The sequence below is a fragment of the Amblyomma maculatum genome, chromosome 9 (assembly GCF_055883805.1).
Source record: "Amblyomma maculatum isolate TAMU_Amacu chromosome 9, ASM5588380v1, whole genome shotgun sequence".
NCBI lineage: Eukaryota > Metazoa > Arthropoda > Arachnida > Ixodida > Ixodidae > Amblyomma > Amblyomma maculatum.
In genome coordinates, this window is record NC_139352.1 from 43,171,295 (window position 1) to 43,188,545 (window position 17,251).

Here is a 17,251-nt window from a genome sequence, read left to right on the forward strand (position 1 = left end):
TTCAAATTAGACTCCCTACCTATGGAAAAGGACACACATGATTTTCTGTTTTTGACTTGGTACGAAGAAACGTCGTTAGATATCAAGTACTTGTATAGGCAAAATAATTGATCAGAAAATGCAGGAATATTACTATTTAATTGCATATTCTAATATATCCAAGTTGCTTCCACGACAGCTCCTACTTGTTTCTAGTCTTTTTAATTTGGTGTGCAGATGCTATCGGTAATGCACCAGGACATTTTACATGCCGCGCCATTTCGTGTATCAACCGGAGAATAGCATTTGAACCCATGAAGAAATTATGCGCTGGATGCAATTCTGCCCACAGTCGGAGCAATGCATACGTGACGTCTCTCCGACTCGTTGAAAACGCATATTGATGGCATAAAGTGACATTTATCACTTTCTCCTGTATCTGATTTTCCAGCACTTTACAAGTAGAGCTTGTGGACACTGCGAACCGATACCGGCTGTTCAATTAGCGTCTAGGAGATGAACGGGGTTATGCTTTTCGCCTTTTTGCTGCTACTGTGGTTTAGTTACGCTACGTGAGTAGAATTGTCTCTCCAGATTTATAGTATATATTAGTAGTATAAAGAAACACGGTCAGTTAAACTAGCTAAGGAGCAGGAACTGAAATATTGTCTTCTTAAGTCAAATTATTCTGAAGCTACTCTTTCCGTCTGGAAGTGTGAGGTGACACAATTGAACCTCGAGCGTTTCAGGGAAGGAATTAGCATTTTATTTGCGGCTTTTAGCATTCCGTGACCCAAGCGTGACCACCGCGAACCTTGCGGAAAATAATGGGGTAGAAATGTAACGTAGTTAAACGAAGCAGAAGTGCGAAATGATTCGTTCAGCGTTTTCAGCTCCTGGCTTGTTTTGTGTTTAGAGGTTGATGAAAATGAACAGCGCAAGCGAGTGTCGTTAGAGTGTTCAGCTGTGGCGATAGCTATGAGGTGGCTGACAGTTCTTAGACAAACATTGCATATTTTGTAGCGAAAGCTGCACTAAGCTAGTCAGCGGCGAATTTCAGGTAAGCGTTGCTAGCCACTACTGCGCATGCACCCAAACCATCGGAACTAGTTGTTTTGAACCACAGAACAAGAAGAAGAAGGAGAAGAAAAAAAAAGAAGAAGAAGAGGAAGAAGAAGTAGAAGTAGAAGAAGTAGAAGAAGAAGAAGAGAAAGAAGAAGAAGGAGGAGGAAAAGAAGTAGAAGAAGAATACGGTCAAATGAAGCAAGAACATTTGGAAGACGCCATGAAACGCGTCGAATCGCCGATGATACTGTACGGTTTCCAGGCAGTGCATGTGTGACGAGAAAGTGAACAATCTGTTCTGTAGCCTTCGCATCGAATATTTACGCCTACCTGAATAGAGCCGCCTTTAACGCAAGAGAGAAACAAAGCGGCGATAGGTATACGAAGTTTTATACTCGAGTCTCGCGACAATTACAGGGGTTGGAATCCTACCCGACAGATTGTTCTTGCTTGAAGTGTTGAAATGCTAGGCTGGCAAGGCCACTTTCAGTACAAGGATCACATATGCCTCATTGCCAAATGGCCAATAGCATAGTGGCGTATTGCGTTGACTGCTATAGCTGTTGTACCACTTTTGTTTGCATTCAAATAGTATTTATGCCTAAAGAATGTCGCTAGCCCGTTTATGATGCACCCAGTTTGAAATCAAGGAAACGTTTATGAATTGTTTATTATATTTTCCGCGACCCAATCCATGGGACATTATTCCTTCGGCATAATGAAAACTTTATTGGAGTGAGCTTTCTTACAAACCATAGGTAGAGATGCAAAGCAGGCTTATAAGAGAGCGCATGCCACGTACCAGCGTGTCAACATGCAAATGATTGAGTTCGGTTGCCCGCGCTGGCGATTTCTACATTCTAGCATGTACTTCTAGTAGTATAGTAATTCTTTTCGTAATGACACAGAAAACGCTGGAGATACGAGGGGATCTCGTCTTTTCATGCCTTCGTTAATAATACCTGAACCGACGTTCTTTGACACAATGTTTGAGTTCCTTCGGCATAATGAAAACTTTATTGGAGCGAGCTTTCTCACAAACCATAGGTAGAGATGCAAAGCAGGCTTATAAGAGAGCGCATGCCACGTACCAGCGTGTCAACATGCAAATGATTGAGTTCGGTTGCTCGCGCTGGCGATTTCTACATTCTAGCATGTACTTCTAGTAGTATAGTAATTCTTTTCGTAATGACACAGAAAACGCTGGAGATACGAGGGGATCTCGTCTTTTCATGCCTTCGTTAATAATACCTGAACCGACGTTCTTTGACACAATGTTTGAGTTCCTTCGGCATAATGAAAACTTTATTGGAGCGAGCTTTCTCACAAACCATAGGTAGAGATGCAAAGCAGGCTTATAAGAGAGCGCATGCTACGTACCAGCGTGTCAACATGCAAATGATTGAGTAAAAAATGATTGTGTGCCGAAGTGCTTCAGTCTTCAAAAGAAAGCCTCAGTTTAATGCTAAAGAATTTAGCCACGATGTTAAAGCCACACTTTCTGTGTTTGCTGAATGTTTACGTATACATTTGTTCATGTTTCTTTTATCTGTCTACGGGTAATTGTTTCTCCACTCCTTTCCAAAGGGGCTTGCATATATTTTCAGAGTATGAATGAAAATGAGAGGTACTAAACTTTGGCTCCAAACACGAAAATGATGCCCCGTCCACGTCCTTGGATAATAATTGTTTGTTTCAGTTATTGTACATTCAGCAACAAATTATTTTTCGATCAAAAGAAAACAAACAAGGGAAAGGCTAGACTAAGCCAGCGCCGCTGAGAAAAAGGGAGCTCAGCTGCGCTGGCTTAGACTAGCTGCGCGAAGGTCATTCCTCTGCTCACTAAACTCCGATTTCAAAACAAGAGTGCACGTTTTTCTGTTGTTCGCATCTATGGGAACTACGAGAAATGGCGTGTGTACATACAGTGCTGAAAGGGATTTTTAAAATTAGCTGCATTAGCCTACTGCTGTCATTGCATTTAGGCCTCTGAGGTACAAAGTACATAATTCCTCCCATTCAAGTCACGCAAAAAACACCGCTCTTCTTTGTACTCACCGCTTACATACACTAGACCAAACGTATCGCGCTGTTAAATCAAGTGACACTCTATGGGCATCGTGCAGCTCTGAAGAAAATTAGGTATGCAACTTTTGGCATTTGTAAGGAAAATTTGTTCGCGATAAGGTATTACTTAGGTGCTGTATCTGGTGGCAATATATGCTTTTTTTACCACAACTACATGAGACCCCAGAAGTTCTATCTTTGCTGTCGCAGTCATTTGCACGAATTTACAAGGAAGCGTTTTTATTGTGCATGGAAAGCGCAGAATAAATAACTTCACCCAGAACTGGCAGGAGCATTTTGGTGCTTGTAATAAGTGTTGTTGCTGAGATCAAAGTGCCTCTTCATGAACGCGTACCTGTCTCTTTGCTTCTTATAACGTCCGATTGCGGACAAGCTGGGTTATTATCCCTCCTTGTCTATGAACACGTGATTGTGTGGCGTGGCACCGAATAGAGAGGAATTGGACCTGTCTCAAGAGGCGATGCACTTTTAGCATTATCTCTTGAGGCAGGTCTAATGCCTGCGACAACAACATGTTCCGTGGTGTGACGCTGCCTGAACTATGCGCGTGAAGTTCCTGACTTCGCTCGGTACACCTGTGGTTGTAACTAAGGGGTTCATTCAGGGTAGGAGCAGGGGACTTTTGCAGCTACTGGAACTGTGTGTCCGTGACGTCCTTGCCATAATGGCTGCAGCGAATGTCAGCCTGTTATCAGTGACGCCAGTGGTATAAAGTTTACTAAGATCACCACCAGGCGCCATCCTATCTTAACGCGAATTTCAAGAAATACCATCTTTGAAATTGATAAATTGTTTGCTTTATTCCAACGAATTATACTTTGGGCGATTGCTCAAGAGCACTCGTTCTGCACATTCAACCCATTTATCACTAGCCATACCCTAATTTTATGGCCTGTTAATGGCCGGCGCCTGCCGCGGGCTGAATCTTTGGCTCGCCACTATGGATTAAATCGCGCCTAATTCTGCGTGGACGCTTCCGGCCCCACCCTGGGAGGTAGTATACGGCTCCTGTCGTCCATCAGTCTAAAATATCAAGCGGCCTTACTTTCGAGCCTATGACCTAAAACATGGGGAGGAGGTCACCACTTCGGCGGTTGCATCTTATCTCAATTCTAAAACAGTAATCCTTGAATCGCAAAGGGCGTCAGAACGTCGAGTAGGGCTGGCCGCCATACCTAGCCTGTCATCTTTTCAAGACAAATTCTACACCGGGGAGCATGCTCAGCGGAATATTGTTTGGGTTCCTGCTCACATGGGCCCTGAGGGAAATGAGAGAGCTGCCGCTGCCTCCCGCGCCCTCTCTCACCGGGCATTCCCTCCGATTCAGACAATCAGGAACTCGAATTCACCCTTGCCTTCTCCTTCAAATATATTGTTTTACACTATTTCTATGGTCATACTCTTTATCCCCGTTCATTTAAGATCTCTGAAATGTCGAAGGAAGGGCTTTGGCTCTGTCTTTATACTAGAACGTTGCTGTGCCCGGCAAATCTTAAACACTTTGACTCATCTTTCTGGGACAGCTGTCCACACTGCCTTTATCCCCGCACCTATAAAGTTACCTGAAAGCCGAACAAACGGCTTCGACTCTGCCTTTACACTAATATGTTACCGAACCTGGTAGATCTTAAACATTATGACCCTTCAATCTGGGACAGCTGTCCACACTGTCTTTATCCCCGCCCTATACAGGTATCTGAAAGCTGAACGAACGGATTCGACTCAGCATTTATACTAATACGTTGCTGTGCCAGGCAGAACATTATGGCCTTTACGTCTGGGACAGCTGTCCTCACTGTGCGGAGAAGTCATCGAACATTTACCACAAGGTTAGGGCCGGCCTTTCCAACCATGTAACCCTCCATCACCTAAACTCCAACAGAGAATGCCTGGGAGGTGACCCTGCTTGGTTACTCTTACCTACAGGTCCAAAAGGCCTTGGTCAAGTGCGAATGGGCAGCGGACGACGTCACTGGAGACTCGTACTAGCGTTCCAACTTAGGGCTTCTGAGGGCTGACCACCTGAATTTTGTTAAAAGCACACCCTCTTATGCATATTGTTTTCGAGCGATTAAAAGACTCCACCATCGTCTTCAGTGACCTTTAATACGTCTGAGATAAAACTTTTAGAGAGAGAGGGAAGTCTGTACGTGATTAAGAATAAGCTGGTTCTACTTAAAGTGCATATATCAGTTGGTTATTTTAGTTTTGGCCTATTTTAGTTTTTATTTTGTATTTTAACTTCAAGTATTTTTGGGTTAACTTTGTTTTATGATCACGGTTGTATTTGAGGTTCTTATGTTCTCTACATTCATTTGTGAGAGTTCTGAGTCAGCACTTATGTCTTTTCTATATCTGACCTATAAATTTGCTGCTTCTCTGTTGTGTCGTTTATTTTGTATAACTGTTTAACTGCGCTTTTACTCCTTTGTAAAGTCGGAGATTTTGGTGGCTTTGCGAACGAACGACATCCTTCAATAGTGTTCTGCAAAAATGAGTATAAAATCGGCTGTTAGAAACAGCTAGCATAGTATGTTATATGCATTATATTCTGCTAATATTGGCTCTGTCACGATGTTTAGTGACTGATATCGCATAGCATGCAGGTGATTTGCATACGCTTTCACAAAGGAGTGGCTGCTGCGTTCGGGATCGACTCGTCTTCCTCAGGACCAGTAGCAGAGCTTTCTAACGTGTTAGTCACTGCTGCGAGAGAAAAAAAAAAAGGAATCAAGCATAATATTCACTGACACCTATCACATCAAAATGGCTATGTCAAAGTCGTCTAAAATAATTACCGACTTCTCTAAAACCTACCGTTAACTAATACAGACATTAACTAGGACGATGCAGTGTATGAATGCATTACCGGGTTTTTCATTATACTGGTAACTCGCATGACTGGTCTCCGATTTTGTTTCACAGCCTTAAAACTTCGCGCTGAGGATCGACAAAGAATCTATCGTTGAAGTGAACGCAGAATGAACTGACATCAGTGGAATTTCTTGCCGTAGGTAGCAGCAAGAAATCCACTCTCGCACTATAGAGTATAGGCGGGAGAGAGATCCGCCCAAGAACGAAAAATAAATGTCAAAACTTTCAAGGTTAAAAAAGCAAGAAAAAACAAGCTGACGGATTATCAATCCATGTACGCAAATATTCAAAACGTAGTTGGCCTTGTATCGTGGCACAAAATTGCCGAATGGAAAAAATTGGTGAACTAAAGGCAAAGGAGTCGAAATTGAATTAAAGTTTGAGTACACTAGTAGCCAAAAGACGTGCCCCATCGCATTTCTTCTTCATCAGTCCTGTTAGCCGTCCATAATATTTCCTTATTTTAAACCTATTGATTTCTTTTTTGCGGGAACAAAGTGGCACACGAATTCTTAGCACACAACTTAAAAATACCGAAAGCAGTGCTTTGGATTGATCAGATGAGGGGTCATTAATAGGTATTGTGATTCCAATAGCACAAGCGCAGATTATTCCTTAGTTGCATGATGTTGATTTTGCATCCGCATCCTTGGCAAGGGTTCGATAAAGACATAATGCTTGTGCAAGACTGAATCAGTACCCAGCGCTGCCATTCAATTAAGTGTGTGTAGTCTATCTATCCCGTTACCAAAGTGTAAGCCCATGTTCTGCATATACGCATGGCAGCAAATAAGTACAACTGTAGAACGTGACAATGCCGTTATTTTGTTTTTCTGAAGACTGAGTCTCGCACGGTTGTAATGAATTAATCTAGCCAGATTGATCTCTATCGAACGCCTAACTGTAAATTCTGTCAAGAAAGGACCGAATAGTTGCCAGCTAATACAAAAAATGTGTGCTACTCTAACTATGTGTTCTCTGTTTGATAAGCGGCCCCTGAATTAGTACTGTTTTCAAGACCGTATTATGGCAAGCAATAATAGATATATTTTGGTTTCCAGGGGAGGTCAATCAGGCAGCTTGCCTGTGTGGCGCGGTGGCATGAGGCAAAGGCCTACTCGACCGCCACAGCCAGACCCTGTTTGTGGACAGGTGGTATGTCAATATATTTATTACATATTTCTTTGCGAAAAGCAATTAAATTCAAAAGTAACGCTCACCGCTTTGCTTATAAAATAAGGAATGAGCATTGCAAAATGTAAAGTACACTTGGCGACTTAGATTTGCATAGAATATAATAGATGAACGCCAATGCCTAGTCGGTGGATGCATTTCTTTTCTGTGGCCTTCTTGTTCATTCTCGCATAAGTTCTTTCTGCCGAAAGGCTGTCTTCGTCGTAATAGTATTAGTAGTAGTAGTTGTGGCACCGCGTGTCAGATAAAATCGGAGGCTGCTTAATAAAACCGTGTCGGGGTAATTTCAGGTTGACGTGATTGATCATTTTTTGATGTCATAGGCGATTAGAAGTTAAGGAAATAATTGCAAATAAATTATGAATTAATTAAAACCGCTAAAGAATTCAAAAACGGAGGCTCAAAGGTATCAAAATGAAAAGGCAATGCATCATGCTGTCAATAATAATAATAATAATAATAATAATAATAATAATAATAATAATAATAATAATAATAATAATAATAATAATAATAATAATAATAATAATAATAATAATAATAATAATAATAATAATAATAATAATAATTGGTTCACAGGAAAGGTAATGCGCAACATCTGTCACACTTGCTCTGCGGACCCCTGAATCACGCTGTAAGGGAAGGGAGGAAAGTGGCAGTGAAAGCCGAAAGAGAGAAAGGGGTGCCGGTAGTGGAATGCTCCGGAGTAATTTAGTCCATCTGGGGATCTTTAACGTGCACTGACAGGCAGGGGTTGGTGGTTGATCCTGGCCCTACGGGGCTGGGACTGGTCGGTCACTGCCGCTTGCGGAGGGGGCTGGCCTGCCACCATATTTTTATCTGTTGTAAGCCGTCATTGCACAAAATACGCCCCGGCGGGGTGGTGCAGTGGTAAGACGCCCGACTACTGTGCCGGAGTACCCGGGTTCGAACCCGACCTCGGCGGCTGCGTTTCGATGGAGGCGAAACGAAGAGGGGGTCGTGTGCTGTGCAATGTCAGCGCACGTTAAAGATCCCCAGGTGGTCGAAATTACTCCGTAGCCCTCCACTAAAGCTCCTCTTTCTCTCTTTACAATTTCACTCCCCCCTTCCCCCCCCTTCTCTTACAGCGCAGTGTGCACAAAAAAAGAGAAAGAGGAGCTTTAGTGGAGGGCTACGGAGTAATTTCGACCACCTGGGGATCTTTAACGTGCGCTGACATTGCACAGCACACGAACGCCTCTTCGTTTCGCCTCCATCGAAACGCAGCCGCCGAGGTCGGGTTCGAACCCGGGTACTCCGGCACAGTAGTCGGGCGTCTTACCACTGCACCACCCCGCCGGGGCGTAGCTTGTGCAATGACGGCTTACAACAGATAAAAATATGGTGGCAGGCCAGCCCCCTCCGCAAGCGGCAGTGACCGACCAGTCCCAGCCCCGTAGGGCCAGGATCAACCACCAACCCCTCCCTGTGAGTGTTTACACTTTCACTCCCACCTTCCCCCCTTCTCTTACGGCGCAGTTGAGGTGTGCACAGAAAAATGCCCCGCTGGGGTGGTGCAGTGGTAAGACGCCCGACTACTGTGCCGGAGTACCCGGGTTCGAACCCGACCTCGGCGGCTGCGTTTCGATGGAGGCGAAACGAAGAGGCGTCGTGTGCTGTGCGATGTCAGCGCACTTAAAGATCCCCAGGTGGTCGAAATTACTCCGTAGCCCTCCACTACGGCTCCTCTTTATCTCTTTCCACTTTCACCCCCATCTTCCTCCCTTCCCTTACGGCGCCGTTGCGGTGTCCACAGAAATCAAGTGAGACAGTTACCGTGCCTTTCCCTTCCTATAAATAAATCAGTATTTTTTTTTTAAATCAGTGCACATAAACCAATCAGTTTTGCACAAGCTACCGTTTCGGTGGTGGACGACAGCTGTTGCAACGCGCGTCTTTCTCCCTCTCCTGTTTTTCTTCCCTATTTTCTTTTCTGTCCGCTCGAGGGAGCGGAGGCGGCTCAGCTATAGAGCCAGCCAGGTGGTGAAGTGTGGCTGCTCCTGGCCCTACGGGGCTACTGTTGTTGTTGTGGCTGTATAGTTAGAAGGAAAAGCAAATGCACGGGCCTGCTACTGGCTCTGTAGCTGAGCCACCTCCGCTGCCGCGTGCAGACAGAAGAGAAAAGAGAGAAGAAAGAAAAGGAAGACGGAGAGAAAGACGCGCGACGCAACAACAGCCGTCGTCCACCACTGAAGAGTGACAGGTAGGTCAACGCCGCTTGCGGAGGGGCCTAGCCTGCCACTCAATTTTTATCTGTAGGCCGTCATTGCACTCGCCACCTCTTAGGTAGTGGACGGTGGTTGTTGCGGCGGGCATCTTTCTCTCCCTCTTCTTTTTCTTTCTTCTCTACTTTCTACTTTCTCTCTTCTGTCCCCGCGAGGCAGCAGAGGTGTCTCAGCTAGAGTGTACTAGATCTTTTGAGTGGAACGAGCGGATACCGGTTCTATTGTTGGCCGCGGCGCCCAGTAGAGTAGAAAATTGCAGCGGTGCTGTTGTCGCCCGCTCCCGCTCCACCAGCTGCAGCTCGCCTTGACCTGTGTGCACCGCATGGTTGTCATGGTTGGTGCGTAGGTTTCATTTCCTGTGGTTAGTGCCTGATCGGGTTGGTGCGAAAAATTTATTTGGAACTTCTCAGCCATCGCTTTGGAGCTTCCGAAGCGACGGCTGAATCAATGCTACGGGCCAGGATGCAGAACATGGTTCCGCGCGGACTGAACAGGGACGTAAATTGTTCCTTTTCAAAGCCCCCGTAGATGAAGAGCGGCGACTGCTTTGGCAGAGACACTTGCTAAGGCTTGACAAGCTACTGGATACAGACTGCACAGTTTGCGGGTTGCATTTTGAGCCTGGTTTTGTATTAAGGGATTATGAACACATCGTGAATGGGGCTAAAGTTCGAATACCTAAAGGATCGCCAATGCTTTCCACCCGATGCGGTGCCGACTATCTTGCCGAACTTGCCGTCGTATTTGTGTGTGAAAACGACGACACCGAGGCCAGAAAGGAAACGCCGGCAAATGGTGGCTGCAGGAAAGGAGAACAAGCGCCGTTGTACAGACGTCCCTTACTTACCCAGGCGAAGTCGATCGCGCTGCGGTAGAAGATATGGAAAGCCAAGTCAATTGATCACTGCATTGGCCTTACCGACCTTCAAAACAGCGCTTCCATCCAAGTCTTAAGCACCGCACGAATTTCTCAAATTTTCCCATTGTATGCGATCTATACTGCAAGGAGCCTTCTTTAAATCTAACCGGATCCTATCTAGTAACTGGAACGCAGTATTTTTTGTAAAAGGCGTCAACAAGCCTCGTGACTATGTACGCAGAAAAACAAAGCAACATTTAAAGTAGAGTCGAGTACCGAAAACCTGCGCTGCAAGACAATGCTGGGGAAGAGTGGGCGCACAGTACTTGTAAACAAAATATATTTCGCTGCATTTTCTCTATTTGTGTTCAGGCGCATTGCTTTTTTTCTTCTTTTTATTGCATTTCTTAATTTTTTTCTTGGCCGTTTGCCTGTATTCATTTATTTTATCTTCAATTGGTTTTGCCTGCGATAACCTATGGTGAGGTGGGTGCTTTCTCTGACATTTATATTTAGTTTTTGTATTGTTTTCTTGAGAATATTACAATAAAGGGGCATTGCTCCTTTAAGATTGGGTAGCAGTGCTCTAATTATTTGTTCGCCTGAAATATATATAGGCACCGCACCTAGTCTATATGCAATGATTATTGGATATGTGAATCGGAAGTGCACTCCTTATAGGAGACCGTGCTAGCTCTTAGGTAACTATAACTGTAACACTTTTACAAATAAGCTGCGCTAAACGACGCGAACGGAAGTGTACGCAGCTGGTGCGCGATTGCGGCTCGCGTTGCAGAGCAAACGAGCAATTGTATTGCACGTTAATTGCTTTTATATAATTACCCGTTACGCCCGCTGGCACAGGAACTGGTGTTTTGCACCAGAGTGATTATACAAACGAAGTTGCAGCTGTTCGCATATGTGAGTGTGTCCGCGTTGGGGAGTGGGTGGGGGGCGTGCAAATTTGTAAGCCGTTGACACGCCACTATTCATACCTTCGGACGTTTTACGGGGTGTGGTCACAGACCCCTTGTTCTCACTAAGAATCAACGATTCACTTCGTACCACGCGAGAATGAGCCAAATTTTCACGCGTGGCGACTGCGCGATACGCGGCAGGGCGCAAGCAAACACGGAGGAGTGGCGAAGACGCATTCAAGTGCAGCTGATTGCAGCGCCACTGCCAAATTTCCACACGCGCGGGTCCCCTCCGCGTCGGCCTGTCGCGCCACTCAAAACGTTCTAGTACACTCTAGCTCAGCTACAGAGCCAGTAGTAGGCTCGTGCATTTTCGTTTCCTTCTTCCTACGGCCACAACAACAGCAACAACAACAACAGTAGCAGGCCCATGCATTTTCTTTTCCTTCTTCTTTCAGTCACAATAACAAAAATTGACATCGTACAGCACACGGATTCCTTTTCAGTTTGCCTCTATCGAAACGCAGCCGACGGCGGTCGGCATAGTCGTGATACCAAATAAAAAATTAGAGTCTGTAATTAATGAATTCTTTAAGAGAATAATTGAAAAATATAAAAATTGAAGAAGGATTTTCGGATGCGTCAAAATTCGTATAATAAAGCGCGATCGGCTGCTGATGCTAATTAAGAATGTGCATAATGGGTCAATGAAATAATTAAAATATTTGAACTACAAAATTGAAAAGAAGAACTCCAAGGTCTCGAAATGCTCAGAATGAAACGTCGATGCTTCCTAATGCTAAGACATTTTCGAGCATGCACTTGATCAGCTATGCATTTTAAATAAATGAAAAATGAGAACAGGAGAAAAGGGTCCATCGTTGTTAAAATGCTCAGAATGAAGAACTAGTGGTTAATTATGCTAACTTTGATGCAATTTAAATATAGATTTATTCAAGCAATTATTATAAATTTGAAAAATGCGTTCAAGATAAACCAATTGCTCAAAACGGAAAGCCAATATTTGCTGATGCTGCATATTGGTGATAAAGAAATTGAAAACATACTATTAAAAAAAATAAAAAAATGTGCGAACAAAAAATTATTTAATTGAAAAGCCTTTTGTGTGCGATGTGCTATCGCGTGATACACTTACCGGCGGCGCTTAAGTGTCCCTCTAATTTTTCTGCTTGTCTTGCTGTAACACGTTTTCGTCTGATTTTTTTTTGTTTGAACAGTGCTACCCCCTTTCAACAGTGGTAACCTGTCCCACAGGGTGCCTCTGCTATTCAAGGTTTGACGATGAAGCAGGAACATGCTTGGATCCGCGGAAGAGTATTCCTGCTGGATTCTTTTACACAGGTTACAATGAGTTGAATTTGCCAAGGAGAAGGATAATAAAAGGCTAATGTGTTGAATAAATCATATCTAATTGGCACAATAAAAATGTTCAAAAATAATTTCATTACATTTCGGAACCTGAAAACTTTTGTTTCAATACCTATGTCAGCCTGTAACTAACATATAAACACCAATTTCAGTTTAGTAACTATCAAAGCGTTTCTTCAGCCAAAGCAGGGCCAACTAGATTACGGTGAAGAGTTTTTAAATATTTCATTTGGAAGTGTTGTATAACTTATCGGTTTCGCATAGTGCATCGTGTAGATTAGGAAACGATAAGCATCACACTCATTAACTGCATTTATTAAGAACAAAATGAACCGATGTTGTGGATATTTTCAGTAACAAACCGCAGAACACATCAATTACTGCAACACCTTAGTCGATCTCAAATATGTCAATCACTACCTTACGCCATAGTGTAAGCGCTAGTCCTAAGCTGGACGCGACTAAAACGAAGCGGCAGACTCGCCTCAGTGAATGCCCTTCAGCCACACTCTAGGAAGAAAACGACTATCAGGTGCAGTGAGATTACTCATTTTAGGGAAGGTCTGAATTACCACAAGCATTAATCGTTTTGGGGACCAGCTATAAGGAGAAAAAGTGTCAATTTCAAAAAAAAAAAACTGTAGGACGAATAAACGTTACTGTTTGCAGATTCCCTCCCAAGAGACTAACACATGATGCTTGAAAATGGTTCTTAGCAAATCAGATAATACTCCCTTAATTACTAGCACTTTACTTCAGAAATTATACCGAGATGATTCTTGGAGATGAAATATTATTGTCTCAAGATTAACGGTTGATCCGTATGAACGAACTTTTTACCCATAAAGGGTCACCATTGCCCCCCCCCCCTCAGCCCTTTCCCCCCTCCGGTCTTTCTATCTCCTGTTAACTGCTCTTCACTGACCACTACATGCACGTGGGCAGGAATGTAGAACTCGACCGTTCAACTTTAGTTTGGGAGGTTTTTTTTTCTACTTTTGCCCAGTCAACCATATAGAGGGGAGTGAGTTTTCGAATAAAGAAAAAAGTGAGAGGGGAAAGAAGAGTGGCACATTAGATTGTAAGTTATCAAGCCAAAGGATGCTGATAATGCAGATATCGAACAATGAAATACTAACAATAGCTAGCAAAACAAGCATTACAGCCGTAAGTAGGAAACTATTTCATGCCAGGAGCAGAGGACAAGGTGGAATTAGGAAACTAAAAAAACAGCAATGACCCTCAGCGTTTTGCACGCAATCGCATGCCTAATGAAGGCAATAAAAATGCAGTGAATGTGAAGCTCTGTACAACTCGTAACATTAACGTCGGTAAGCCAACCTAAACAATTTGACCTGCAAAATAACGTGGCTCAAATTACTTATTAAGAGTCAACCGTTGTTGCAAAATACACATAACTTTCTTTTGAAGCCCTTGACATCTTTGGGAGGCTCCGATGTACAAACAGGCAGTGCCGCACCGATGCTGTCTCAGCTATAAAGGAATATTCATAAGATACAGATGGAGTTATAATACGAGGTATTCCCAGTTCAGAGGAGTTGCCGGTAAATGACGAGACATATGTCAATGTATAGGTAAGTGCATTTTTCGAGGTTAAGTTATTGTGAAAAATTTCTAACAAAAGACTTAAATGATAAGTCTTCCAGCTTAGCGACAAATGTGCTCTCACAATGCATCTTTCATCAGTCTTACGCTGGATAAACGACCGTACTGTTCAACCATATAACGTTTTTGACAGTTTTGTGAGTGCGCACAAGTGGCGTTGGATGAAGGCCCACTGTACAGAAACACAAGTGAAAGCATTCAAGTTTTCGATTCAAGAAGGTCATGCCTACGCCATTGCCCGAACAAATGCCGGTAGAGAGCTTTTTGTAGCCACGTAGTTCACGTTACGAGTGCATGCCAGCCTCTTCACAGATACATGCTTCACACACAAATTAGCTTTTGTTCGAAGCAATTAACGGCTCATGCGCTTGCATAACACATCACGTAGCTATGCAAATTTCCTGCTAATATGCAGTAATCATGCAGAATACATCTGCAGCCAGACAGACACGGTTCGAGGCTGAAGTCGCTGCATATATCCATGACGCGCAGGACCTCTAGATTGTTTTTCTAAAACCGTAGACTCAAAATAATATACCAAGATGGGCACGGATCACCTGGTATAACTGCTTCGCAAGCAAGCCAGCACTGCTCTCCCGACGTGAAGGCCTTACCAAGTACCTCCTGAAGTCCAGCGCCTGCAGAGGCGCACCCCTATAGAGGTCTGGCTGTTTCACGGAGGCAGGTTTTGGTGGCGCTGGTCTACTCACTCTGCTATCCTTTCTTTTTTTAGCATACCGATCTGTCAATATTGGTAATGCAGACAGTATTTTATGAGTGTGCAAATATAGTTGCATCTTTGGCAAGTTCGCATATATTCACAAATGGGTCTGTTAGTTTTGTGTTGTAGACGCAAGGGTCGCCGCACTAACGTCATATTTTAGCCACATTTGGAAAGGGTAACAGAGAGGTAGAGGCGGCCACGCAGGCCCCTCATGCTGCAGTTACGGTCTGAAGGACTGAGCGCCTCATCGCGGTACGTAGTGGGCACGCGACTGCATACGCCAGCAGCGCCTGAACGCCAGCTCCTGCCGCGGTTCCCGGGGCGGCGAACGACGCATTGGCCAATGTGCAAAATCGGCCATTTTCGCTTCTGAACTGTTTTTTCGAGTGCAAAACACTGTCCCATCGCCTTTGCTGTTCCTATTGTAGTCACCTCACCTTGCATGCTTAGAGTCTCCTCCGCAGGATGTCCGTTTTGTCCAGCGGTCCAGAAACACGTGCTCTTATGGTATAGGTGCTACACGGGTGGACGGTATACATCAGGTTAAATATCCACACGCTGAAACCCAACAAGAAACAGGAAGAGAGACGGGGATCACGTGAACAGTTTCTCGTCCGTTCATTCTCGCTGACGTCTTTTTCTAGCCAGGACTAGATATGTGTCCTCCAAATTTGCACACGGCACGCTTCTCGCCGCAGTTGCTCCTTTTACGGACTTACGCCCGATTAGATGACCAAAGTGGACGTTACTTCCTCCTTCAACTAGGGTTTTCATAGGGTTTAGTGATGTTGAGCGATACTGTTTCTATTTTCTTGGCTTTACCGAATACAGTGTCCTGCAATGTAAGATTGCTTCACTGTCCACAAAATTGTCTCCTTTAAGAAAAGAAGATTCTGAAATCTGAAGGTAAATAACCCTCTCAATTATTACACAATTTTCGTAATCACGCAGGTGATTGTGTGATTTATTAAAGCTCACAATGTGCGTTTGTCATCTATTTTAATGTTTGTCAACTCAGAAACTCTTTACACCGGTGCGAATCGTGGAATCGATGTCAATTTAGGGATGTAACGAACAATTTCAGTCAATGGTAAATATCCTCCCCCTGAAATTATTATTGAACTCACAAAAGCAAAATTTGAATAAACTGTCAGCCATTTTTGACTGACGTAAATTGGCTGAAATTCTTTTAATGGTTTTCGATTTTGTGCTTGTGGGTCGGTTGCTGGATTTACATGTTTCGAAAATTTCACGATATATTACAATTGTTTTTTTTAAATATTCTCTCACTGGGCTTTCGTAAAAACGTCCATCACGCACCCCCATCCTTCTACATATGCTGTGCAGGCCATACGTCATTATACGATCGTATGAAATATTGTTCTAGTTTCCAATCCGGAGAGACCTGATGCTAAGAGTTAAGGAAAATACCTATTAAGAGCCCTCTGGAGAATGCCCCAAAGGAAAAGTGCGAAGAAAATGTTCTCTGTGATTTTTTCCTTTCTGCTGAGAGAACAGTGCTCTCCCCGAGGCAGTCAGGGATCCTTTCTTTTGTAACCATGCTTTAACCGGCGAACACCCGCGGCGAACACCTGCTATACATTCTAAAAAAGAATGCTTGGACTGCAAGGGTAATGCTTGTTTTTAACTCGTTTTAGAACGTTGTTTTTTTTTTTATGCAAAGCTCTGGTCCTCACGGCGCTTAGTTGATCCTAATGGCGCTCTAACTACCTCCGAAAATGCCACGTAAAATAAATTCTATTACCAAAACAACAGCGATCTCCAAACAAAACCGGAACCGTTCTTCGCGAATGTGTACGAATGTGAGCATGACATTATATGTCTGACCGAAACGTGGCTAAGCTCATCTTGTTTAAGTGGGCCGTATTTCTCTGATGAGTATGCTCTCTTCAGAGCCGATAGAGTATATACGGGCAAGAATAAATACGGAAGTGGAGTTTCGAGCTCCTGCCGTTCTCTATAAAGTGTATTTAGGAGACCAGACCTGGAGATATTTATGAGCAGTATTTGTGACTGGAAATTTCAACATGTGACAAATCGCACTATCTCGTCGGCAGTTACTGCCTTCCACTAAATTCTTATCCTAATATATTTAGCGACCATTTTGCGGATATTGGGGAAAATTGATTTCTCGAAGTACAAAGATCACAATTACGGAGACTTAAATCTTCGGAAGGCTGATTGAACCATCGGTTTGGTCACTAGTGACTGCACAGAAATTGCAGAAAAAGCCGAATATTTAATTGATTGTAATAATGTTTATGGTTTA

The 17,251-nt window shown here is 43.7% G+C and overlaps 1 protein-coding gene across 4 annotated transcripts; it reads left to right on the top strand.

Annotated features, from left to right (window-relative positions):
- Nucleotides 1-397: 397 nt before the first annotated feature.
- Nucleotides 398-12,682, top strand: LOC146178949 (uncharacterized). Of its 4 annotated transcripts, none has more exons than XR_014700900.1 (3): nucleotides 398-551; nucleotides 7,068-7,161; nucleotides 12,498-12,682. XR_014700900.1 is itself a non-coding variant. In XM_084579821.1 (3 exons), exons 1-3 carry the CDS (start codon nucleotides 4,897-4,899, stop codon nucleotides 12,597-12,599), a joined length of 261 nt encoding a protein of 86 aa, XP_084435947.1. In that variant the 5' UTR covers nucleotides 4,825-4,896; the 3' UTR covers nucleotides 12,600-12,682. The 4 variants fall into 4 exon arrangements, 2 of the variants coding, with proteins under 2 accessions (XP_084435947.1, XP_084435946.1); XR_014700899.1 differs by having other exon boundaries at nucleotides 400-551; nucleotides 12,461-12,682; XM_084579821.1 differs by lacking the exon at nucleotides 398-551 and adding an exon at nucleotides 4,825-4,961.
- Nucleotides 12,683-17,251: the final 4,569 nt, after the last annotated feature.